We start from the raw sequence: 26326 nt of genomic DNA on the forward strand, positions 1-26326 counted from the left end.
AAGCAAGTGTGGAGAACGCTTCTTTCCAATTAGTGGTTGTAGGGTTTAAAGCTCCCTTTTCATAAGACGAGTGACTGAAAGCTACTCTGATCGAATCAGATGAGAACAGGAGAAATGAATTTGAGAGAAAGGCGCATAGTGTTTCCCCATGAAATTTATCGCTTCGTCTTACTCAGACCAGACACAAAACATGGACTACGTTGGCTAAATTGCACTGGTTTTACAGACGCCAGGCTGTTATCACGCTTTACCAAAGGAACTATTTTCGTTCCGAGTCATTAATTCAAATGATCACATGGATGTGAAGTCTTTGGAATTCTGATCCAATGAGACACTACAATACATTTACTTGTATCGGTACACGGGTAAGAGAAACCGAAACGCGACTAAACTTGGAAGTTTGAAAAAGCCTTTTGGTCTCAATTTTGATTCAGCCTACTTTCTTTTGGAAATTATTCAGGAAGTAATTAATGAGCATGCAGTACATTCCGCTCACGAGTGTCTTTTGACCAACCTGGCTATCCACGTGCAGCAAATGATACCTCCTAGATTAAACTAGGAGTTATTAAAAGTTTTACCTTTAGTTCAGCGCAGATTGTCCGAATATGTTGAATTCTTCAACGAGAGAGGCCATTATTGATACTGATCCGGGATGGACACATCCTTTTTTTTGGTCTCTCATGCTCGAACTTTACTTGACAAAGGAAGTACCTTTATTTACGAATGCCTGTTGTAGAGCTCGTCCTTTATCACATTTTTCAACTTTTTGGTGACTTAGTGTCTCAGCAGAGAATACATAGTTTATTTTGTACAAATGGCCCCTGGCATGTTGATGATGTGCGCATCATTGCCGTCTTTTTAAGCTTAATATCGGAGGAATGCAGCCAGCCAGAACAAAGCAGTTGCTTGCGAACTTTATGATTGTAGTATCTCAGCTCTTTAAAGCATCTGAGGTTTCATGGTTCTGTATACATTTATGGGTCCATTGATTTCTTAAAGTTCTATTTCAGGATTCAACTTATCATCCTTGTATGGAAGACGTTCTTAATGGCCGGAAATAACATTTTGACAAAGTTGTTTTTAGGAAATCGAAAAATATTTTCATTAATTGCAACAGAAGACTTCCTGTTGGAATAACTGGCGTTCTCTTTTCTAAGAAAAACCGGAAATGCCGCATTCGCAGGATCACGAAGGTTCCTGTTAAGACAACTGGCGTTTTCTTCCCCCCCCCCACCCCCTCCTGCTCTATGGTAGTTTGTATTGAATGAGAATATTCTACTCAGTTACGCGTGGTTAGCCCCTTTGTCGACGAGTGTTGACATCGTATTTTGCATTAGCGATTCCATTTGCCATCATTAGCTCCACTAGGCACGAACGAGTCTCGTGCATCCGTTTCCCACATTTACTACAAGTTTCTATACTGACGAAAAGTAATATGAAGTGCAAGCAATTCATGAAGCTCTACATTCCTTTGCTTTTGTTGATCAACTTTCATCAGATCTCGTCCACGCCGTCGTCTGAAAAAGTAAACACTATGATGGACGACCCGACAGAGACTTACACCTGTCTCAAGTATGACTACCAGATTCATGAAGCCCTAGCCTCTACGAAGCCACCCTTCGACAACTACTTCAACATCTCTCGTGCTATCTTTCCATCCGAAGATATATCCTCTAAACTTGTCAATATCTGGGTGCATTTTACCAACTCCTCTTTTAATCTGACTGAGGTCAATCAATTGAAGTTCGTTTGGAGTCGGTCTTGTTTGTACGTCAGTGATCGATACCTCAGTCTTATGGCAATGGGCCTCTACTCCTTGTTTACCATTTGGCCGGACAGGGGGCAAGAAGACCTTCATATAACACTCCATCAGTTTTGTGATCCATGGCAAACAACGAGAAAGCTTATTAACTTTTTGTCAACGGTAAGACAAGTTTTAGTATTTTTTATTTCCAACGGAAGTGTTTTCGACGTCTGTGCTTTAAATTTTGTATCCGTTAGCTACGTTGCAATTGGGTGACGATTTTGCAACACAAACCTCAGCAAACTAGAGCAGAGATTTGTATCTCACGTTCGCATAAGTAATATCTGAGTAAGCTCAAAAGCTTTGTTTACAAGTATTGTTCAGAAAGTTATAGAAAGCTTTGTGAGGAAATAACTTTAATGTTTGGTTTGTGAGAGTGTTGCGACAAAAGAAGCAAACCAAAACTTACAGGGTCACTTTCAAAGTACAACAATATACCATTGCACTTGAATGAAAACGCTCCTGTGGAACGCAGTCGCCTAGCACTTTTCCAAACATCTCTTAAAGTCCTCCGAAGTGTTTTGGTATCGAATTATAATTAGAAAAAAAAAAAACAAACACAAAAGAACAACTGGTCGTCGACGTGCTCCATGCAACAAAGCGGCACAAATCAACCTTGGAATATCTTTTAATTTGGCCCGTTCTTATTTGGTTTTTCCCTTCTTAACAGCTGGAGGACATCGCAATAAGTCCATCTTCGCTCAACCCATCACTGAACAGTGTGGAATGTGTTGCAGCCGACGGAGGCTTCGAGCATTCTCTCCAGAACGTCAACAAAGCATTCCCTCAAATATGCTGGCTCATCCTGTTTTCTTCTCTAATAGGAAGCAACTTGATACGCATGTTAGTTTTGAAATATTGTGGGCAACGTCGTGGGGCAAAATCGATTTTGTCATTGGTGTTTGTTGCTTTCTTATGTGGGACAATTCTTGCGATCGTCACTGTAATCTATAGTAGCCAGGCCCAAATAATTTACCCTTTGACGTACCTTTTAATCATTCTGTTCAGTTGTTTATTTTCCTCTGTTTACTACTTGTTTCAAGCGCGTAAAAGCACCATTAATCAAGCGCGTAAAAGCACCATTAATATTGTGTGTTTAGAATTTAGAAATTACGGAGAGCCGCAATCGGGAAGTGTATTGCTTTGGACGGCATATCCCGGAATTTTCGTAGCCATTCATCACGCACTATGGGTTATGATAGGTATTATTACTGAGCCTTACTGGGCCCTACCAGTGGCAACATCTTTCATCATGTTTGCATTTTTATTCTATGTATTGTCTGCGCTTTATTTCTCAACCGAAGATTGGAATACTTCGGCGAAAATTAACTTTGGATTCATGGTTGCTGCAGGCATATCGGTCGTGATGATTCAGCTATCGTTTCTCTTAATCGGAAATCAGTTCTTTGACGAAAGTCTACTTTCCAGTGCTATTCAGAGCGCTTTGGTCGTTATGATAAGCATTTGGTTCCGCTCTATCAAAGACGAAAAAGGCTATGACGAAGCAGATTATGCAGGTAATAGCAAGTCTGAAAAAATTGAACTTGAGTAGACGATAAAAGTCTACCACTGTTTAATCGTTAAGAAAATTAATAGCATACTTTGTTATACTTTTTACCTATCATAAAACGTGATATGAACGTCATGTTGTGTCAGAAACCAGAAAAAAAAGCTTTTTACGTCTTCCTTTGTTCACTTGTCGATAGTTACGCCGATTAGTAAGATCAATGGCCAATCTTCCTTTTGCAGAGCACTGCGACAAATAGAAGTCAGTCCAGGCTGTCTTGAGATAAATAGTGACCAAGGGAGATGGCCGATTTATTGCCTAAAACTTACATCAAAATTTGTTATAATTTGTTATTTACAAATTTCCACCTCTTAAGCACTAGAAAATATAAAGGCACAATAAAAATTCAAATGCTGGAAGGAAGAGGGTCGGAAGAGGGTCGAGCTTGCTGAGTGTGTCAGGTCTGGAGACGAGCAAGACGAACTCGACAAATATGCCACTCCTTTCCCTGATCGCTGATGGCTCAGTCATTTGCCATTAAATCTCGTGGCGCTAAGATACCAATGTCACTAGTTAGCCTTGTGAAGGTTTCATGATTACTACTCACTCCATTTTAGAATTCGAAGCTGACTCTGTTCTAGGCCTATCTCTGGCCTATCTATTAACCCATTTGGTACTATAAACAATAATTCACTCCAGTAAGTGAACTGATGTGGATCGCAACATTGATATTCTGCCACACATTCATTACGATTTACACTGCATGAGTGGCCATATGTGATTCAGTGTGTGAGAGCTGAGCCCATCGCGCCTTAGGAGATATTTAAGTTGTGGAACAGTTGAATTAATGAGTGAATTAAACATCCTGTATAGTGTGATTGACATCGATGCATTGATGCATTGACTTTGTAAAGTTGTGCTCTCATTCCCATCAACTTGTTTGGAAATACCGCACTTTGTTAAGTGGGTCTCCGTAGTTGTTTGGTAAGTCTTTGAAACATCAATCTTTTCATCTTAAGCGCAGTATCAACACTGCTGACTGAAAGCGGATGAATGAAAGAACGTCGATTGTATCCAGTATCGTCTATAATTGCTACAATAATATAAAGCAGCTCTGTCGATGTAACACTGATCAGGCATGGTATTTGGGTAAAAATATCGTTACGTTTTGTCGTTGATACTCAGCATATTCCATGTAAATTGAATTGCGAGAAATGGTTCTAATTCGATTTAGAAAGGAACAGGAATACTTCGTATTTCCTACTGCTGTTAAATGGCCGCGGTGGCCATAAATCAAGCAGCATCCAGAAATGTTTCATGCGCAAGCTGAGTAGAAATAAGTGCGCTGTAAGCGGCCTTACCGGTTGTCCTTTCAAGTTTAGAAATGGTCACTACAACTGGCAAACGAACAGGCGTAGGTCAGCACTCTGAAGTGTTGCATCAATTATTCAGCAGTGGCCTACACATTTATGCAAATTTCAGCAGAGAATGCCGTACATAATTAAGCACACTTGTGCATTGTGTTCTGGCGTTTACGTTCGGTCGTTATTTATTGATTTATTTATTTGCCACTCACACACATACATCTAAAAATAGAGTACATTTGTATACAGAAATCAAAAACATTAACTATAATAATACTGTTTTATAACAATCTCTACTTAAACGAGATAAAATTACAATTTAGGGTCGTTTATTAGTAATGTGGCGAGGAAGCCCAACAGAGGGTCGAAGCTTGTCAAACCTGGGTTCCTCACACGATGTAGAGGGTAGATTTGCTAACTACGAAGAGGGGCGAGTTTAATTTAGTTTTCTGTACATGGGAAATTTTTTAAAGCGAGGTCTAAAGATGGAGAATCTGTGCATGGGATAGGATAAGACCACGAGGTAGGGAATTCCAAATCTTTGGACCATAGTTGTACGGGAGAAATAAGAAGAAACTCTCGACTTAAGGATTGCGTTAGATCTTAGAATAAGATCCCATCCGGCCCTATGAGTCTTTCATCAACAAGTGAAGCTGTACGTGGCATCTTTTTTACCTACCCTTGAAAATATAATTGAAGAATTAAACCATTTGAGTTACATCTTTTTATGGTAAGGATAAGACATAGTAAATAGAAAATCTGCGATAAATGATTATGAAGGAGGAGGAATAAAAATGGTTGATACTGAAACTATGATTAAATCTTTCCGTCTCGCCTGGTTTCAAAGAATCTTTGGCGATAATTCTGGCGCATGGAAAATTATTTAGAATATCTTCTAAAAGAAACAAGTGGTCTGTTTCTTTTTAATTGCAACTGACAACGTCAAAGACTTAACTATCAGTTCTCAATTCTACATGGAGTTATTGAAATGGTGGTCTGAATTTCGGAAAGATAATGCGGTTGAAACTAATTGGCTTTACCGAATTTGGAATAGCCAGAAAATAAGAATAAACAACAAACGAGTGTTTTATAAAAGGTAGTTTAGTTATGGAATTCAAACAGTGGGAGGCCTGCGTTTCGAACTTAACAACTTCGATTGTTATGAACTAATCGCAAAACACCTACAGAAGACGTTTCTTTGCAATTGCGTCTGCCGCAGTATGAATAGAATTTTTTTGAGGTCTAGTTCAGTACTCGTTCCGACCGGGTAGATGCAACAGTATGTTTCTGAGGCTGATCACTGCATGGCATGGAAATGTGTGGCTCAGTCTTTGGGTGGCTTGTAAGGTTCATCACGCAGTTTATAATAATAATAATAATAATAATAATAATGATAATAATGATAATAGTAATAATAATAATAATAATAATAATTAGGGCTGATTAATCAAGGTTGATTAATCAACAATTTAAAGATGATACTAGCCGGGTATATGCGGACATGAGAAGAGTGTTGGCTAACGACCAAGAGAGTGAGCGTCCAAAATATGTAGACCCTGGGAAACGGGATGAGCAAATAGAGGAGAAGGTGTTTGTTAATATCAAAGAAGCAAGTAGCTTTTGGAAGGAATTATGGGAAGGGAACGGAACGGGAAACGGAAGCGCGGAATGGCTGCATGATTTGAGAGCTATTATTCACGATCGCGTCCCTCCTTCAGTGGAGGAGGCCTGGGACATAGTTACAAGTAAGGCTGTAAACGTTTTAGCGCGGAAGAAGAATTGGAGCGCACCTGGACCGGATCGTATCGCCAACTTTTGGTGGAAACGTGCCCAAGGGCTGAATGAGGGTGTCATTTCGTCATTCCGTGTGATCTCCGAGTATGAGGAAGAGTATCCAGCATGGTTTTGTGAAGAGAAAACAACGTTAATCCCAAAACCCGGAGAGTTTACCAGCGACAACCAACGACCCATCACTTCTCTAAACATGCTTTATAAGTGGTTCACTTCCTGTCTGCTTGTCACAACAAACCAGAATCTTGAGGAGAACGATCTAATAAGGGGTGCGCAGAGGGGGGCACGTGCAGGGTGCAGTGGAACAACAGACAACTTATCGATCGACCGAACAGTTGCGTTGGATTGTCATAGGAGGAGGCGGAATTTGAGCGTGGCCTGGATTGATGTTAAAAAGGCGTACGATTCTGTAGATCATAGTTGGTTGAATGGGGTGATGACGTTACACAGGTTTCCCACATGGTTGTGTAAAGTCATTGCTAAACTGTGTAAGAGTTGGAACACAAAGGTAGTGGCGATCACAAGAGAAGGGCCGGAGACAGACCTTCCAAAGGATTAAGTTCAACAGAGGGTTACCACAGGGGGATGCATTGTGCCCGAGGCTGTTCACCGTATGCTTGAACCCAGTTGCATGGAAGATCAGAGCCGCTGAAGGATACCGGATGTCCAAACCTATTAACAGCAAGGTTACGGGACTCTTGCATATTGATGATATCAAGATCTTCGCTGCATCGGAGAGTAAGCTTGAACGGGTTATGAAGATGGTTAAGTCATCTATGGAGGATGTGGGGCTTCAGTGGAACCTAAAGAGGTGTGCGGTGGCCCATGTGAAAAGGGGGGTACAAGTGACTGCTGTCTCAGGGGGGAGAGTTGTGGAGTCGACTAGAATACCATGTCTTGATGAAGGTGAGCGGTACAAGTTCCTTGGAGTACTTGAGAGTGTTAGGCAGGAGGATAAGTTGGTCCTGGAGTGTGCAGCAAGAGAGTATCTCAGACGATTTTCAGTTATTTGGACAAGTCCCTTGTCAAATTATAATCGGGTGGTAGCGTCAAATCAGTTTGCATTGCCTGTTCTTGGATATATTATGTGGACACAACAGTGGCCGGTGATGGAACTTAAGCAGATCGATAGGGAAGCGCGCAAGATTGTTGTCGAGAGTGGGGGTAGACACCCATGTAGTTCGAATGCATCGTTGTATATGCCAAGAAGTAAAGGAGGGCGGGGATTGCGCTCTGTTGAAATGGAGTACAAAGCCACAAAAATCAAGGGTGCAGTCAGGCTTCATGATAATGAAGATCGTGCACTGGGAATGGTACGGGAGTTTGAAGAGCAAGCGGCAAGGATGGGGCGTAGGTCCATTTTTAAAGAAGCGGCTAAGTGTGCGGAGGAGTTGGGGCTGGAGTTGGATTTGGAACACGTGCAAGGGATCAAGATAGAGGTGCAGAGGTGCAGAGGTGCCAAATTGAGAAGTTAGAGGATGAGATCAGAAACAAACGATGGCAAGGGCGTCTAGTGACTACCAGGCTGGAGCTCGAGGATGAGAATTTGAGTGCTGATGGGTGTTTCTGGTGGCTCACAGAGTGGAAGAACTACCCATCACACACAATTGCTGGACTCATCGAGCTATACGAGCAGCTATTGCCAACGCGAGTATACACGAGTCAGAAGACCCACACAAGCGGGGAAGGCCAGGTGAGGTGCAGATTATGCGGCAAGGCTCCAGAGAGCGTGGCTCTTGTCAGGATGCAGTGCGCTGGCCCAGAGCAAGTATCTCTCTAGACACGACGCGGCACTAAAGGTACTGTTTTACGAACTGTTGTATGATGAGGGAGTTATAGACGAGATACCCCCCTGGTACTCACCCGACAAGACGAAGCCCGTGTATGAGTCAGAGAATGTTAAAGCTTATTGAGATTTCCCTATATATGCTGATCAACAAGATGTCAGATGCAATAGGGTGGATGCACGCATTGTAAATCATATGTGCAAGAGAGTTGTGACGCTGGAAATGAGCTGACCGTGGGTTAACAATCGGACAAGAAAGGATGAAGAGAAGACACTGAAGTACGGACCCCTTCGCTGGGAACTAAGGCAGCAGTTCCCAGGCCACGAGGTGAAGCAATAGAACATCATTATGGATGCCCTCGGGGGGTGGTCACGGGAGCTGGATGTCATGATGCGCGAGCTCGTGGGAGGCAGAAGGACAGATGTACTGCGAAAGATGCAGAGGGCAGTGCTCTCGGGCACGCTGAATATTGCCCGGACTTTCAAGGTGGCAGTTTGAGTTCCTTTTAGAAGGAGGATCGTAGACACAACGGAAAACATTTTTAGGATTAGTTAGTGTACATTTATCTTTTACTCCATGGCTCACAGGTTACGGTTTTCGCCCTGTGCTGCGTGATCAGAATGTAGCATTCAGTTGATTTCTCTGCGCCAATAATATAATATAGTTTATTTCTGACCACTTGCAGCCATGAGGCTGAATTACGGGTAAAGTAAGGTTGAGAATAGACGTCAGCATCTCAGGTGCCTCTGGTAGCCGCTTCAGGGGAGGACATACATCACACAGTAATCTCGTGTGTGGGAAATTAACGTCTCCTACCCCAAACCCTGCAGGAGACGGGATCTCCATTTATTCGTCCCTATCCGAGAAGACTAGAATATCTAACCATTTCTGATGTTATAGAAAAGTAGCAAATTCTTCTCCATTATTTTAAGACCTTGAGTGTTGGTCCGGCCGGGCTCGAACCCTCGACCTCCCGCACAACAATCCAGCGCACTATCCATTGGGCTATCTAGGCGGCGGGGGAGTTTCTCTCTCGTTCGATGGAGGATGATCAAAATCTAATTGCAAAATTATTTCCGATGAATTTTTTTTCACAATTGACGTCTGCCTAGTAAAATCTTTGGCTGCCTAGTTTGCTGTGCTTTGACAGTTTCTGATTCGCCTTCATACTAAACCCACAAGCAATTTCGTTATTGATGGGGCTCTGATTTGATTTTGGATCTCCTTCTATCCTCAGCACTTTATTACCGGCCATTCGACTAAGTTGAAGGGCTGTTCGAAAACAAGGAAAGGTTTATCAGATTTGACGGAAGAACTGTCTCTACCGTTGGAAAAAGCCGCACGAGTTCGAAGTTAACGTCTAACTTTGAAGTCACCAAACGGAGGCGTGGATCTGTTGCAAAAAAGTTTCCCCAGAGTGAAATATTGCCCCAATCCATTGAATATTCTAGCGAAAGAAAAGATCATTTTTTTGTACGCTATTTTATCTATCCCTCGTAAGTTGGAGAACAGTTTTAAGGAAGGTAAAATAATGGTGAATTAAAATGAATTCAGGGCTTTCGAATACATTTTCAAAGTTCACAACAGAAACGGGATGTCACTGAGTAAAAATCAGTTTAATTTCTGGGGCGAGAAACAAAATCATTCGTAGTTTGTTTCTTTCCAGTAGTAATTAGTAGTAACACATCAAAGTTATCTTTTGACATGTTGCATTTCCTTGGCCAGAATTAATTCTAGGAAATTAGGTATTGAACAATGGCCCCATAATCCTGAAGTTTAAGTCTCTTCGAAATCATCGTAGTTTGCTTCTTTCAAAATCATTCTTAGTTTGCTTCTTTCCAACAGTAATTACTAGTAAAACCTTAAATTTATCTTTTGTCATGTTGCATTTCCTTGGCCAGAATTAATTCTAGGAAATTAGGTATTGAACAATGGCCCTATAATCCTGCAGTTTAAGTCTCTTCGTTTAGGGTGAGTTTGACATCTAAAATAAATAGACCATGGCTCTATTTGACTGTCATTCACATTACCTTGGAAAGGAAATATGCTAAGAATTATCCTTAAAACCTACTTTTCCTTAGTGTAGAAAATAGAACATCAAAAATGTTTCACGACAGAATTGATGAAAACCAGTAATAGAGCACGGGAGGAAATGATTTGTTAATCGCTCTCAGTCGGAATCCTACCATCACAATGTCGCTTGGCCAATTTTCCTAAGCCAGAAGACTATGGACGATTTTATATGGCGATAGGCGGTCTGGCAATAAAAGAGATGGCAGCCTACATGCGACTCAACTTTATAACCCAAATTACAATGAATATACGCAAGAAAAATGCCGAAATGTAGTTTCTGAATTTGATGCTGCACTGCAGCTTGTCGCACATACTAAAATACAGATTTCTGTATCATCGACGGACGGACGGATGTATGGTGACGACTTGATGTGTTACCAAATGTTTTCTGCTATATGGGGCAACGCGTTGCACTCGCTGTAACCTTCGGGATTAGGGTCAGGGGTTAAGGTTAAAAACATCTCGAGAGGGTTTTGTTCATTTTTACTTATAGACTAAACACTCTCTTTTAGACAGGAAAAATCACCGTGATCTTTACCATGAAAATATTGCAAGGACTTTTGCAGCCCTCACCAAAGAAGGCGTTGTATATGGTGAGCACTGGAGAAAGTACAGAAAGAAGGGGGATTGGATGTGCAGTAAAATTTAAAAAAAATTACTATGTGCTCACGTGTAGAGATGTTGCCAGCCCTGAAGACGCGGGAGCAGACCACGAGCACAAATTCATCTTAGATCGCTTTTGTTCGCGTTTTCCAAAGCATACAGACAGACATCGCCAGAAAATCCAGGATGTTCGGTACGATAACAAGTTTAGTGTTCTCCGTCTGCCAAACAGGAAAGTTTTGAGTTCGTATTTCCCTTTGGATGTAGAAGATGAAGGGAACGAGAAAGTATACTCATACTATCTCTGCAATGATGGAAAAGGAGTGGAACCTATTGATTGGTCGCACGATAGTGTAAGCGGGAAGTACTCCATTGGCCGCGATGACCTCGACAGCAAAGACTTTCTTGGTTCACCGGTGCTATATTCTGATGGGAGGCGGGGTAAAACCTTCGTGGTCGGGGTGGTCGGTAATAAGGAAGGCAACGGATTTTACCCGATGTTCCTCGAAAGAGCCTCACCTTTCAATCCCGGTAAGAAGTTGAAGCTTTAGACCCAGCTGTCTCCCTTTTTTTTCCTCCAAAAATTAATGACTTAAGGATAGCTACCAGTGACCTTTGCCATTCCCTCCGCCTGCGCATGGAGGACAATTCGCCATTATTGCCAGACATAATGCTGCGACAATAAAGTTATCTGTTATCAAAACAATTATCATTATGTACAGATTATACTGAATGCACGGAACTCCTACCCTCTCCTCTTTCCAATATCACCTGAAGTAAAATCCTTTCCAGGTATGCTTCAAGTTAAAAGAACTTAAATTGTAGTTTCCCAGTTATTTAGGATTCATGTTAGCATGGCGTCATTGCAATAAGTTTTTAAGGCCTTTTTTATATTTAAAAAAAGGTTCTTCAAAATTTTCGCTTAGATCATCTCTGGCCGTGTTAAAATTGAAATATGGCCGCGAAAAGATCCTGGTACGAATGAGTCATACTTCTTACATTAACTTGCATCGAAAAGGTTTAATTTAATTGCTTGAATTTAATTGCTTCCTTCCTGCAGACGTTCTCGACCAAGTTAATATTTTGTGAATATACAAAAGTCATACATTGAGCTGCAGTTAAAGAACGAGTTTGAGAGCGATCTTCGCAGTAACGAACACTACTTAAGCAGTAGTGAAAATGAGGCCTGAAAAAATTCAGGATACCGGGATTCGGACCCACGACCTCTGCGATATCGGTGCAGTGCTCTACTAACTGAGCTAACAAGCCAAATGGTTCGTAATAAATCTCTGAAGTGATGAGTCAACGTTTGTGAATATATGAAACTACTTCTGCAGTAGCGAAAATTACTAGCTCCCAATTGGCTTGTTGGCTCAGCTGGTAGAGCACTGCACCGTTATTGCAGAGGTCATGGGTTTGAATCTCGTACAAGCCTGAACTTTTTTCAGGCTTCATTTTAAGTAATGTTTGTTACTGCGAAGATAGCTCTCATACTCAGGTTAACATTGTAGTTCCAGATGAGATAACCGAGGAAAGAGTGACTCTTTCAAAAATAAACAGAATAGTTCTTAAACTCCTTCAAAAAAATCTACTTTCAAGCTTTCTGGAAGGTATTTTAGTTATGCTTAGGCTTGCCGTCAAGGAGTATTTTAAGGAATCAAAAGAGCACAGAAGATTTCAGTGATGGTTTTTTGCAATTTTAGTACTCAAGATTTCCATAATATTGATACCTACACCAGGAAAGGTTAATGATGATTCCGTTCTTTCTGCAGGTGTTCCCAATCAAGTGGAGATTGGGGAATGTCCAAGTGAAATACTTGAAGGCAGCATGATCTTGACGTGGATAGCACCTAAAGAAAATGGAGCAGTGATAACTGAGTACATAGTCTATCAAAGAGAAGTGAATGAAAATGGCTCAGATTCTGACTGGGAAAGAAAGCCAACTGGTCAAGTCGTTCTTCAACATGAAGTCATCGGTTTAAAAAGTAGAAAAATGTACGAATTCCAAGTAACTGCCAAAAACTGGTGTGGTGAGAGCGCGAGAGAGGAGGACAAGACAATCAGAGTAAAAGTGTTTGGTAAGTTTCTCAAACGTGGCTTTAAATTACAACTAAATGAAAATTACTAAAGTAAATAAAATTAGAACGGGAAAATTTTACGTACATAAATTTGCACTGAAGGGAAGAATAAGGATTGTAGCAAAAGGCCGTATTCGTCGGTTATCACCGCTGATATAAGGACCTCTAGATATTTGAAACATTAAAACATTCTAACGCTTCATAAAAGTCCCCCAAACAACGCACGTTGTCTTTCTTGCTCATGATCAAAAGGTAAATGATAGAATTATATTGCCCTTTGCCTTCCGTTCTTTCGAACACCTGACGGGTGGTTTGTAAAGGTAATGGGAAAAGCAGGAAGCATCAGGGGACGGAAGCATAGTTGAACTTTCATAACATGCACTTCTTTTAAAAACCTATTCATAAAATTTGGCTGTTCCCAAGGTATTTCCACCATCGTCTTATAATGATCAAAGCTCCTCATGGACAAAAAATATCACCGTGATACTGTACGATGTGGCGCAAAGCAACTCTAGACAAAAAATCTCAACATACGCCTGAAAGAAAATAAATGATACTTTCATCGTAGCTGAGACATAATAATGTTAAACCCCTTCAAAAAAAATGTACTTTCAAGCTTCTGGAAAGTATTCAAGGTATGGTTAGACTTGCAGTCGAGGAGTATTTTAAAGTGCCCCTCAGACGAACATTGACCATTTTATTTTGGCCTAAATTGTTTACACAATGTTGAATTGGGTCAAGTTAAGACCCTTTTTGCCATTAAAAACTCAAAACAAACCTTCGATGACCAATTTTTACCGCTTCAAAGTCGTCCAAAAATCGTCCGCCATTGCTGAAAACATGTTCCAGCCGAGCCGCAAAAACGTCATGACGTCAAAGGCTCAACAAACTTATGCTTTGCTTTGTCACAACTCTCTTTGTTCGCTGCATAGAGAATCACGCATATTACTTTTTTGAGAACTGTTTCGTTGTTGGTCGGGAAATGTCGACTTTTTCAGACGATGAATTGTCCCAGAAATCATCTGAAGCTTCTGTGGATAGCTTTGCGCCGACAAACGATGAATTTTTGCCATGCGAGTAAGGATAAACACAGAACGGCACGGACTCCCCATGTGGCTTTTGTGGTCGCATCGCTTTATCGCCTTCGAACTGTATTTTTGCTTGTCGTAAGGGATTTTCCTTTTTTGTAAGAAATGATCGGGTGATTAGTAAAAATAATTTTCGGCAATGGCTAATTGTGTATCCAAAGGCGGATATTGGGAGTTTGTGAAAGCCATTTCTAAGCCATCAATGTGTTTTCCCCGATGCAATTGGTCAATGATCTCATTAACCCTTTCCTACGTGTTTTTTACTATCGGTGCTTTAAGAGGTTTGAAGTGAACTCTGTTGTTGAGTTGCACTTTGGCCTCTTTTGTTTTTTTCTGTCTTATGCATGATGACTATGCTTCGGTGAGGTTTAAAGCAGAGTTTGTTTCAACCCTTTTAGAGCCGTGACCTCATTGCGTTACAAAGTATTTTTTGGCTTAGATACAGTCTACAAGTAGCGTTATGACAATTTTCCAAGTAGCTCTGAAGGGCGATAGAAGACTGAACCGGTGGCATTCAGTTTGATATGAAACAGAAGTGGTTCTTTGTTTTGTCTGTGAAAGGTGTAACAGAGGCGCATTCGTCTCGCGAATAAGTCTCGCAAACGTTGGCCTGATTTTAAATTTGTTTGTCACGGGCGTTGGGATGAATTTGAGACCCTTTGATAGCACGCTGACTTGGCTGTCAGATGGTTGATAGTTTGACAGGTTTTTAAAGAACTTTTCATTTTCTCGGTTTTTCGGCTACAAGCCTACATTCTAAAGTGTTTTTACGCTCAGTGTCTTAAGCTGTTTGTTCTGCTTTCGCTGATATTAAAGCCAGCTTTTTTTAGAATCAGAGCACACAATTATATTTTTCATCTCTTTTGTATAAAAGTGAGCTCTTTGAGGTCAGAAATCTCAATTCGGCTATTTTATCATTCTTATTTACAATGTTCACCGAGTACTTTCCTCTGTGTAAGGTATTCTGCCAGAGAGTTGTTAAAGGTGGATATTGATCAGCTCATATGTAAAGGTGAAAAAATCCGTTGAGGTTCGTAGACTTCGCTTTCCGGCATCGAGATCGCACTGAGGACAGTTTTTCTTGTCCCTTTTCTTCTTGAACGGTAGGCACTGAACCCGACAGAATTCTTCGCCTAGATCCTTCAAAGTACACAGATCTCTCGAAACAGTCCTCCGAGAAGTGTTCAGAGTAGATCACAAATATTTCTGTAGGATTCAAGTTTACTCGGCGAGATCGCACAAATCGCATCCGTTTTTCCCGCTCTGATCTATTTGCAAGGTTCCGATGCAGAGAAATACCTGCAGCATGGTCTGCACGATTACTTAAGCTTTGAATTACGCATCGATACCCAGTCATTTTTGTTTAGTTTTTGTAAGAATAGAGTAAAGCACTCTGTTATGTACGTTTGCTTGACATTTTGCCATGTGAGATTTTCGTGTTGAGCCTTTGACGTCACTTCCTCTGAGTCCTGCGATCAACTTCCGGAACATGATCAAATAATGGCGGACGCGAAATCGTGAATTTAACGACCCGAAAAAAAATATATCTGGTGCTCGGTCTAAACTGAAATTTCGTAGAGTAGGTGAAGGAGAGACACTGAACACGAAAATGGAAAAAATGATGTACGAAAATTTTGATCTCAGGGGTACTTTAAGGAATCAGTAGAGCACAGAAGATTTTAGCGATGGTCCTTGGACCATTTCAATACCCAAAATTACCAAAATGATGATACCTACACCAGGAAAGGTTAATGATGATTCCGTTCTTTCTGCAGGTGTTCCCAATCAAGTAAAAATTGTAGAATATCCAAGTGAAATAACTGAAGACAGAGTGACCTTGAGGTGGAGAGCACCCGAAGACAATGGAACAGTGATAACAGCGTATACGGTCTACCAAAGAGAATTGACGGAAGACGGCTCAGTTTCTGACTGGGAAAGAAAGTCAACTGGTCCAGGACATCAACTTCATCAGGAAGTGTCTGGGTTAGAAAGCGAGAAAACGTACCAATTCCAAGTGACTGCCACAAACCAGTATGGTGAGAGGTTAAGGGTTGAGGACGGTCCCTACATAGTCCAAATTGCTTGTGGTACGTTCTTGCCATCTTAAGTGACATTTAAATGCATTGTTAATTCGAATCTGTAATAAAGAGTGCGGTAATCAGAACCGACATGAAAAATACAGAGCCTTTAAAATCCTTTTTTAAACTGCACACGGTGAACAATAAGTTGAACATGTAAAAACTAGCAAAATGATAATATGATCCGGTAGTCCTATGTTACCTACCCATGATTCCCAGTTTTGGAAATGACGGATTGATTTTTTTCAATTTCGCAGGTCATATTAGCAGAATGGGCTTCCGACATTTATCATTTCATCTTTAAAGCTTGAGTTTGCATGAGCTGCGCCGAATATATAGCCGCGAGGATCGATCATTCCACCTTTTAATTAGGGTTTCTGATCATAAGCCTTTGTGTTCATGGGACACAAACAAAGATGTAGTTGGCATTTCGAGGCAATCCTGAGTGAAATACTGAGAAATTAGGTACCAGTCTCTATTTAGCCTGGGAGGGGGACGAGGGAAAGGAATTTGGGAGGATCACATGGTTTTCCGGGTGAATGGAATGGGTATCAGTCGTCGCCAAAAGAGTGTAAAGGGGGGGACTATAAAAAACTGACGGCCAAATAACTGCCAATGGGGGAGTGGAAGGGGGATCGAAAGAATTTTTCAGAGCCTTATGGGAGAATCAGGCAAATTTTAACTCCAACCCCCCCCCCCTCCCTTCCCAGGCGATAAATAGCGATCTGTCTGTTACCCCTCCACACACGGCCAATGTTCTCTCTCTGGGGTCGTTAAAACGACTAAGCACTCATGACTTTCAGCGGTCCAAAATGTTGGTACTTTTAATGTTGATTTAAGTAAAACTGAAATAATGTAGTTATTTTTATATTTCCTCATTTTTTTAGTTTCAGCTCCTTCTTTATTGGATATTTCGTGGATTTTGGAGTATTGGTGGAATGGAACGAACGGTATTTGTTACAGTATGCAGTAAATTACACAGGGATGTTGAGTAGCAGAAGAGTTGGATGCAAAAAAGTTGGGAACGGGGTCAGCGCAACTGTTAGAGTGCCAGACTGTCATGGCTACCTTTTTACGGAAAAATTTTATTTAGTATATACCAAAACAGTGGTTCTTTTCAAAGGCACGCTCTGATTGGCTGCACAAACTCCCAACATCCTTTTTTAGTATATACCACACAGGTAAATGGTGCTTTTCGCGCGCGCTAATTGGCTGGTTCGAAAGTTAAACTTCTTACCATTTTTCAGTGTATTGAAAGAAATAAACTAAGTTTTAATTTTTGGTATCTGTGTGGTATATACTTAAACAATAAGTCACCTTAGAGTCGGTAAATATTCTCCGCTATTCACCTCCACTTTGACGATTAATTGCTACTAATAAACCACCCATTACTTTTTTCCCCCGTTATGTGGGCTACTTTATGTCAGGTGGTACAAAATTGCAGGACAGTCAGTCATGCAATAATCCCCGTTGACGTCGATCTCTGTCCTCCTATCATTTCCGTCGGAAAGAAACAAAGCCAGCGGAAAAAAAGCCAACTAACTTTTGCCATTATTATTTTACATAGGAAAAACCGAATCCGACTTGCAAAATCCAGTCAGTGGTAGTGACATCATATAGCTGATTTGGAAAGACCTGAAAATACAAAAAATCAAATAAATTTTGCTTTTAACGCGCGATACGAAAATTAATGGGGTTCATGATGTTATTTTTAAACCCCATTCTGGTTTGCTAGTGTCGGCTGGTCACGTCCTTGGCTAAGAAATTGTCCTAAAAATTTCACCCTTGCCCTCGAAGCTTCGCTTCTCGGCCAAATATTCATTTTTCGGACAATATCTCAGGCGCGGACATTATCAGCCGACATACCAGCCTGAATAGGTATATTTACTAACTATTTACTTCAGAGAAACTCGCGCTGGATTTGCACCGGAAAATTTTGAAGTTATTCAGGGAAGAAATGAGTTAAATTATCCTTTATTGCTATAGTGCCTCACTATTTAAGTAAATACTTAAATGGCTATTTACCATAAAGTGGATGTCTAGCGGTGGATATTTGATTATCTACCTTGCCACTCTAAGGCTCGGTGAATATCCGCCCCCAGCCACCTCCACTTCGTTGAATAGTTTTTATAAATCTATCTGTACTTTGGTTTAGAATTTTTTTGATGTTGTCGTGTGTCAAAGAACCAACATGAAACTCTATGGTCCATAGACTATGGAAAGATGACTTGAAAAAAATCACCATTTCCTTGGTACCGATATATGATAAACACAGGACACTTACAAATCTTTGAGTATTTATCTTTTTTATCATCTTGTGCCTTTCCATAGGTTGAAGAGGCCCTGGACATCGAAACTGAACCAGACAGTTGGTTGGAGTAATTTAATGTAATATAAAATAATATTAGCCACGGAATTTAGACTGACTTACATCAGATTTAGTTTATGTTGATTAGCTTATACCAAAAAAGTGGATAGCGCTAAATGCGCACTCTGATAGGCTGCTCAAACTCCGAATGTCCTTTGCTACTCACCTTTTAGGAACTCGTGCGGAATTTGAAACTGAAAATGACTTTGGTCATCGGTGCAGAAATGAATGAGTTGAAATAATCTTTGTGTGCTTTGGTATATATCAAAACAAGTATTCGCCTCGGAGCAGTCGAAGTGATGAAATTAAATCACGTTTCAGGACTTTGATTTCCGACCCTTTTTTGGTATGATGACCGTAAAGTAACTTAGAAAGATATTGTTTACTGTCGAATCAATCGAAGGAACTTTCGTATATTTAAAATATTAATTCTCTCTAACAATTTGTTCGTTGTAAAACGGCAGGCTAAGTTTTTAATTCAACTATAAATACACTTTCGTTAAGTCTGTTCAATTTTGACATTAGTACCATAAATTTCACAACAGAAGCCGAAGGAATTCAGTAAGAAAATGCTGTATTAAATCCCCTTGTGTCTAACTAAATTGTCTCATTAACTGAATCTTTTTGGCGGAAGAAAGACTTGCAGATCCTACACACGTCTCTGCCGCATATAAACGAGCAAACTTTTACAACTTCAAAACATACATTTGAATTTACTTACAATTACTTTCCTTGCCCTTTATGGACTGATAAGAGGTATGTCTTTGTATGTCAATCGTCGATGGAAGTGAACAATGGTTTCCATAAGATCTTTGACTGTTTTTAAAGAAAAACTGTCCTGACAGCCATTGAACTTGATTTTTTTTTCCAAACCAGTACCACTTTTTTTTTTTTTATTTCAAAAGTGTACGCTGAGCGCTTTTTTTCTTACGCGCTCTCTAATGAAAAAGTGTCAGATCGTGAGAGATGCCTGTAAAAAAGTGTTTCAAATCACCATTTTCATTACGCAAATGAAATTGTTTTAGTGAAGCCTCGCTCTCAATTTGCAGCAACGCTGTTTTTTCTACATAACTATCTACTTGCGCAAAAATTCCTCAGCTTACGGAGGATCTTGCCGTATTTAGAGTCCTAAATCCATCGGGTTCTTTTAGCAAAGATTTCGTCAGGTTTTAGAAAAAAGTAAAAATGTTATTCACCAGCCAAGGTCGTTCAGAATTGGGAAAAACTGTGCCCTCTGTAGGCCTCGGGCGGTACTCAAGACCTAGAGCAGAGTTTTTTCCAATTCGGACCTCCCGGCTGGTGAATAACACACACACACACACATATATATATATATATACAACAACATCGATCACTTTATTTCCTGGCGCATTCTCTCATCGCACTCACCGTACAACAACTCAAGTAAAAGATGTAACCTCTGCCTCAAAGAAAAATTCCTAATCATCTGCCGGCCCGAACTATCAACACTAAACAAACGTAATGAACTCGTGTCTTCTTGCCGTCACAGAAGCAAAGCCCTTCTACGCAACAACTAAACTGTCAATTTCGTGCTGCATAAATTAGACTAGTTAGATCATGCAAATTATATTGTATATAAGCAATGGTAAAGTTTCTTCGCATTAAATCCCCTGATGAGTGGGCGACCACGAAACAGGCTTGTATGGATGAACTTGTAGTTTACTTGTCTTTTTCCTCCCACAATATATACTTCGCTCTACGTCTATGTATTGAGCACTGTTCTACGAAAATCAAGTCACACTTTATATATATATATATATATATATAACTAACTGCAGACAGTACTGTTTCGGCCTTCTGGGCCTCATCAGTGCAGTGCTAATGCTAGGATGGAGGAGAACCAATATGGTCACCCCAAACGATCCAACCTTTGTGGTATCGTCTAAGTCGTGCCAGAGTGCTCTAAAGTCTGAAGTCTGAACGAAACCACAAAATTTTCTCTCGCCTTTTCAATGCTTGATATTATGCACTGAGTGGAACGGCTGGACGCGAAAGCATTTGGCTCGAGGTCATGGAGTACGGACAGAGCGCAGCGAAATATGTGGTTTGAAGGTTTGAAGATTGTGTTCCAGCACCTTGGGCCCAAATTGTGTTCAAATGCCCTACCCAAGTTCTCGATTTGATGGTCTGTTTTTCTGTTAGAGGCAAGAAGTGACCTTGTAGACCTTTATTCTGGGCCATACACTCGGGAAAGTGAACTCTTTACCTTAAAACACTTTCATGTTTAAAATAAAACATTTGTATTCCGCTGGAATGACGAAACTCAAATGCATTGGGTTGGCCGGGGGGAGGAGGGGAAGCTTTGTACTGACCGGCGCATAAGAGATGTGTTGTGTCTTGTTCGTCCCAACGAGTCCTGGCAAAGTTAAAGGTTTACAAGAACAAATGTATTTAACACACTTTATTATAATATATATCACCCTCGGTAACACACCTTAGATTAACCCCTTGATTTGTTTACGTGGATATCCATCGGCTTCGTTAGTTCCCGCTTTAGAAAAGAGACTGCTTGATATAATGCTTATACTTTATAGTCATTAGGTTGCTATAAAGCAAACTTTTCAATAGTAAATGTGTCTTGGAAAGCAAATAGATGGTTAAAAATAATTTGCACGTAACAAATCACTCTATTCCTTGTGGCATGAAAATTTTTCGGCTATTAATTTTAGAGACTTCGCAGATTGGCCTGAATCTTCAAAAAATATTTCCTTAAGAGAAAAAAGGACACAACAACGCAACAATTAACCTTCTCAGGTCAAATCAACAAATGAAAAACTTTTGGAGATACGCAAGTGGGTTAGGGTACGATTTTTTTTTTTAATTTCGTTGCTCAATCGGTCCTTTTTAAGGCAGAAAGCTCTACGATTTACTCGAATTCAGTCACATGAATCAAATACCTGGAGTGGGCTGTCTATCGACATTTTAGAGTATTTTTTTTTTCTGTTCCTGCTGATAGGTAATTCCTTGAAAAAAACTACAAAAAAAAAAAGTTTTTAGGAGAAATTTAGGTCATCCCTTGCCATTCCAGTAATGAAGATCCCCTTCAAAATGTTCATGCCATGCGGTATTACGCACGTTTTACAACGGGTAGATGGCTCACACCTTTAGTTAAAAGTATCAAGGTATCATGGCTATTATTGCCAAAGATTGAGTACTATAAGTATGCAACATTTTTCCTTCAAAACACTTTTCTTTCTAACACTTTTCTTATTTGGCCGTTGCCGCAAGTCTGCTGACTTATTCTATTTTACGCCAGAAATGATCTGATTACTTATTTAAGACACACATGCAGCAAACACATGCAGCAAACGCCAAAAAAAGGGAAATTGATTTGTTTTCTGAGAGTTTCTCTTGCCTGCGGAGACAAATCCTTAACAAAATCCCATTCTGTTTAAATTAATAATCAAACGGATGAAGCATAAGCTCAGAGAAAAGAAGCAGTTTTCCTTCCTTCCACCCTTCCACTCGACTATTGCTGGTCTTAACGTTTCCCTTTTCGGTAAAGAAAATACATAGGACTAGTGCACAACCTGACATAACGTTTGCATCATCCAGGTGCATTATTGAATGTGATACATTTACGCAAAGAGCCCAGTCACTATACAAAATGTCCAGGAATGTTAACGTTGCGCACAACTTTGCAATACGATAATTGTCATTATTAAAAACTGGATCATTGGATAATGCAATTCAAGACTTTTTATTGGTTTAGCCATTATGGTATATGAGCCAATATACCATAATCTAATATCTGTACATTGTAACATCTGGTTTCTTCTTACAAAATAAAGTCGAGAAGATTTGTCTAATATCTTGGGGGAGTTTTTTTTAAATAAAACAATTATTCCACTCACGCTTGTTGGATATGAGATTATTATAGCCAACTCGGCGCTACGTGCCTCGTTGGCTATCTATCATCTCATATCCAACAAGCGTGAGTGGAATAATTGTTAATTAGACGATGCTAGTCACACTATTATATTTCCTACAGCTGCAGAGGTGGACTTTGCATAGGAAAGGAAGGGGATGGAGGAGGGAGAAAAGGAGCATTGGCCTCTCGATGCCGCCACCCTGATAGTATCATGTTTTGGAAATATAATCAAGTGTGCAGGTTCCCGGGACTCCTCCCCTTCTCTAGATCTGCCTTCAAGTTGGCTCTTACAGATAAGTAAAGGCTGATAGTTTCAAAAGAAACTGTTTGGGGCTGCGTCGGTGGGGGTAACGAAATAATTTGGTTGTTCTGCCGTATGTGACATATGGTATGTTAGTTTGGGGCTCTTGTGGTCGAGTGTTTTTCTCAACCTTAGAATCTATACATGTTAGAGCGGCGAAAATAATATTTAACTTGGATTGGTGTACTCCAAGCAAGGAGGTTCTTGCCACAGTAAAATGGAATACCTTAGAGAATGTGTATAAGAAACGATTACTAATCTTAGCGCATCAGGCTTATTATCATCTTTTACCATGTCCTATGAACCGTCGCTTTGAAAAGTGTGTAAGTAGTTACGACCTCAGGAGGAAAATGACATTTAAGTTACCTAGACCTAAGACCGATATGATCAAGAAATCATGCAAGTCAATTACTCGGTGGAACGCTCTGGAAAATCAAATGAGATCAAGTCAAGACGTTGACGCTTTTAAAAAGTCACTCAAGTGTAATTTTAAGCCACGTATATTATAATGATTTACTATGTAGAATTTTTATTGTTGTAAATATGTAGAAATCTTACATTAGTCTTCTTGTAATTAGTTAGGAATTTAGTTTTATTGTATTTAGTTAGGAATTTAGTTTTATTGTTTGTACACGACCACATCAGCTTTTGCTGAATTTTTTATCGTGTTTAAATAAATGCTGTTGTTGTTGCTGTTTAATGTTTTTTCTTATGTGAGTCTTTCTCCATAAACCTCTTTCAAATTAGTAACTATCAGTAAGAGGGGAATGGGGAATCCCCTCACCCACAACTATTTATTTGATTCAGTTGAAAAGATGTCTTGTGATTTTTGCTTTGTACAAGAGACGTTTATTAGTTCTGAGTCTCTGATCAAAACCGTGTCTCATCCATGGCCGGGACGTAGTTTCTGGTCCCCTGCCATCGGCCGACAAGGCGGAGTGGCTTACTTTTATTTCTCCTAGAATTTCAGATGAAGTCATATCTTGGAGGAAAGACTCGCACGGTCGTATCGTCAGTATCCTGATCAGGATCAACGATGTTGATCTGAACTTAGTAAATATTTACGCTCCCACCAATCCATCAGAACGAAAAAATTTTTTCGACTCTCTACATGACTTTTTTATTCCATCCTCGGCGACTATTATTGGCGGGGATTTTAACTGTTATGATAACGCTCTGGACAAATTTGGGGGAAACATCTCTATTCATGAGGATTACGAGTCATTGAAAAGTGTTTTCACTCTTATCGATGTCTGGCGTAAATTGCACCCTAAACAAAGGCAATTTACGTGGTTCAATTCCACCTCAACAACTGCGAGCAGACTCGATAAATTTCTCATCTCTAAGGATTTGCTCTCCCCTGAGACGAAGTGTGATATCTTTCCTTGTTCATTTTCTGATCATGACTTTGTCTCCCTTGTTTTTGACTTTCCCAGTAGAATAAAACGCGTCACTGGTGTATGGAATTTTAACAACTCCCTTTTGAAAGATGAAGATTTCTGCATTGATATAGGTAATTTAATCGATCATGACATACGTTTCTTACATGCTTTCGTTTGCATCCAGGATTGGTGGGAGTTTCTAAAACGATCCGTTAAGGAAGAAGCGATCTCCTTTTCACGTAAGAAACGGAAACGGTTAGATAGAGATGAAGTTTCCTTAACCAATAAATTAATTCGACTTCGGCAACTTCTAGTTAATGGTGACACAACCGTCTCCGATTCTATATCCAATACGGAAAGTCGCCTGAAAGCTCTCCGTACCAAAAAAGCAGAAGGAATTATGATTTGTGGTCGTGCCAAATGGTTAGAAGAGGGCGAACGCCCCAGCCGATATTTCTTTAATTTACAGCGAAGTAAAGCGCAAAGGTCTACATCGCACATCTCTTCAGTGTACGATTCAGACGGCAATGAGGTCTTCTCTCAAGAGGAAATTGCGAAAGCGCACGTATATTTTTACTATCGACTCTTTTCCGAAGAGCCGGTAGATGTCGCGATGCAAACCGATCTTTTATCTTGCTTGTCTCGTCAACTTCCCTCCCAATCAGGCATCCTCTTGCGAAGGTGACGCTCGAGGAAATTACTATCGCTCTGAATAAAATGAGCACAAACAAAGCTCCCGGCCCTGATTGGCCTGGTCGCCGTTTTACACAAAGTTCTGGGACCGTTTGGGTCCATATCTGTGCCAGGTATTCAATGCATGCTCCCAAGCTGGAGAGATGTGCGAGTCTATGAAAATTAGTAATACTCGAGTCATTTTCAAGAAAGAGGATCGCAAAGATCTTAAAAATTGGAGACCAATTTCCTTACTAAATGTCGATTATAAGATAAGTTCCAAGTCCCTTTCTCTCCGCCACTCTAAAGTTTTACAGTTTATCGTTGATCCTGATTAAACCTGTTCTGTGCCCGGTCGGAAAATTACTTCAAACTTACGCCTATTGCGGGATATTTTAGACTATATTGAGCGCACTAACGAAACCGGCATTCTACTCAGTCTCGATCAAGAGAAAGCCTTCGATCGAGTTATTCGCACCCTTTTATTAAATCACTTAAACCGTTTTGGTTTTGGTACATCATTCTGCCACTGGGTTAGCAAACTATATGATGATGCTAACATGCAAGTCATCGTTAATGAATGGTTAACTGAAGCGATACCTTTGTCTCGCGGAGTGAGACAGGAGGATTCCCTGTCCCTTTTTTTGTTATTTTATGTGTTGAAACTCTCGCCTGTAAAATCCGAAACAATCCCGCCATAGAAGGCTTTCTCTTACCCGGCGCACGCGGAATAAGATATAAAGTTGGGGTTTATGCTGATGATACGACCTATATTGTTAAATCTACTCGTTCGTTGGCATCTCTCTTTGATACCATTAATATTTATGAACGCGGCTCTGGAGCGCGCCTAAATGTCGCCAAAACGGAGGCCATGTGGTTGGGCGCGTGGCGTACACGAAGCGATCAACCATATGGCCTCAGGTGGTTGACCAAAATGAAAATCTTAGGAGTTTTTTTCGGCAATGATACTGAAGTGGATAATTGGCAACTAAAACTTGAGAAGTTGGAAAAACATCTCAATCTCTGCAAATCTCGTTCTCTCTCGCTCGTTGGCAAATCTCTTTTGATCAACGTCTTAGGAATCAGTAAACTACTCTATCTGTATTCGGTTCTGTGCGGCGTTCCTCGATGGGTTATTTGTAAAGTAAATTCGCTAATTTGGCCTTTTGTTTGGGGCTCTCGTATTGAGACGGTAAATTGAATGACCTGCCACCAGCCTTTGAACAAAGGTGACCCCGGAATTTTCAATTTCCAAATCAAAGGTGACTCCTTAAAGCTTGCCTCTCTCGTGTCTAATCTCTCAACCCCGAATCAAAGTTCTTTTACCTAACCAAATACTTACTAGGATTTAGGCTTGCTTCTTTTCGGCCGGAGTGGCATTCTCTTCGCGACAATTCCACTCCGAGTTCATATGACTCCACACCATATTAGGAGAAATATTTTTCGGCGCTTACCACTCTTCGCGGGATTCTGTCCCGCAAAGAGTGGCAAGACTTTGATTTTACCTCTAAGAAATGCTATCAGGCCCTGTTAAGAGA

At 40.4% G+C, this 26326-nt stretch overlaps 3 protein-coding genes and 1 non-coding gene across 7 annotated transcripts; all 4 read left to right on the forward strand.

Annotated features, from left to right (window-relative positions):
• The first annotated feature begins 1277 nt into the window (after positions 1 to 1277).
• LOC148735657 (uncharacterized) lies at positions 1278 to 3487 on the forward strand. The gene is made up of 2 exons (XM_088752732.1): positions 1278 to 1924; positions 2475 to 3487. Exons 1-2 carry the CDS (start codon positions 1436 to 1438, stop codon positions 3354 to 3356), a joined length of 1371 nt encoding a protein of 456 aa, XP_088608858.1. The 5' UTR covers positions 1278 to 1435; the 3' UTR covers positions 3357 to 3487.
• Positions 3488 to 4168: 681 nt separating this feature from the next.
• LOC111329615 (cell adhesion molecule-related/down-regulated by oncogenes) lies at positions 4169 to 19413 on the forward strand. 4 transcript variants are annotated; one of them, XR_002694732.2, is made up of 6 exons: positions 4169 to 4295; positions 10839 to 11460; positions 12702 to 13007; positions 15871 to 16182; positions 17061 to 17202; positions 18505 to 19413. XR_002694732.2 is itself a non-coding variant. In XM_022934357.2 (6 exons), exons 2-6 carry the CDS (start codon positions 10866 to 10868, stop codon positions 18507 to 18509), a joined length of 1281 nt encoding a protein of 426 aa, XP_022790092.2. In that variant the 5' UTR covers positions 4169 to 4295; positions 10839 to 10865; the 3' UTR covers positions 18510 to 19413. The 4 variants fall into 4 exon arrangements, 3 of the variants coding, with proteins under 3 accessions (XP_022790092.2, XP_088608859.1, XP_022790093.2); XM_022934357.2 differs by having other exon boundaries at positions 17061 to 17123; XM_088752733.1 differs by having other exon boundaries at positions 17061 to 19413.
• On the forward strand, positions 7129 to 7941 carry LOC148735658 (uncharacterized). The gene has a single exon (XM_088752978.1). The coding sequence runs from the start codon at positions 7129 to 7131 to the stop codon at positions 7939 to 7941; it is 813 nt and encodes a 270-aa protein (XP_088609104.1).
• Positions 12292 to 12364, forward strand: Trnan-guu (transfer RNA asparagine (anticodon GUU)). Its single transcript has one exon. It is a non-coding gene; the product is annotated as a tRNA-Asn (tRNA).
• Positions 19414 to 26326: the final 6913 nt, after the last annotated feature.

The sequence above is a fragment of the Stylophora pistillata genome, chromosome 3, assembly GCF_964205215.1.
Source record: "Stylophora pistillata chromosome 3, jaStyPist1.2, whole genome shotgun sequence".
Lineage (NCBI taxonomy): Eukaryota > Metazoa > Cnidaria > Anthozoa > Scleractinia > Pocilloporidae > Stylophora > Stylophora pistillata.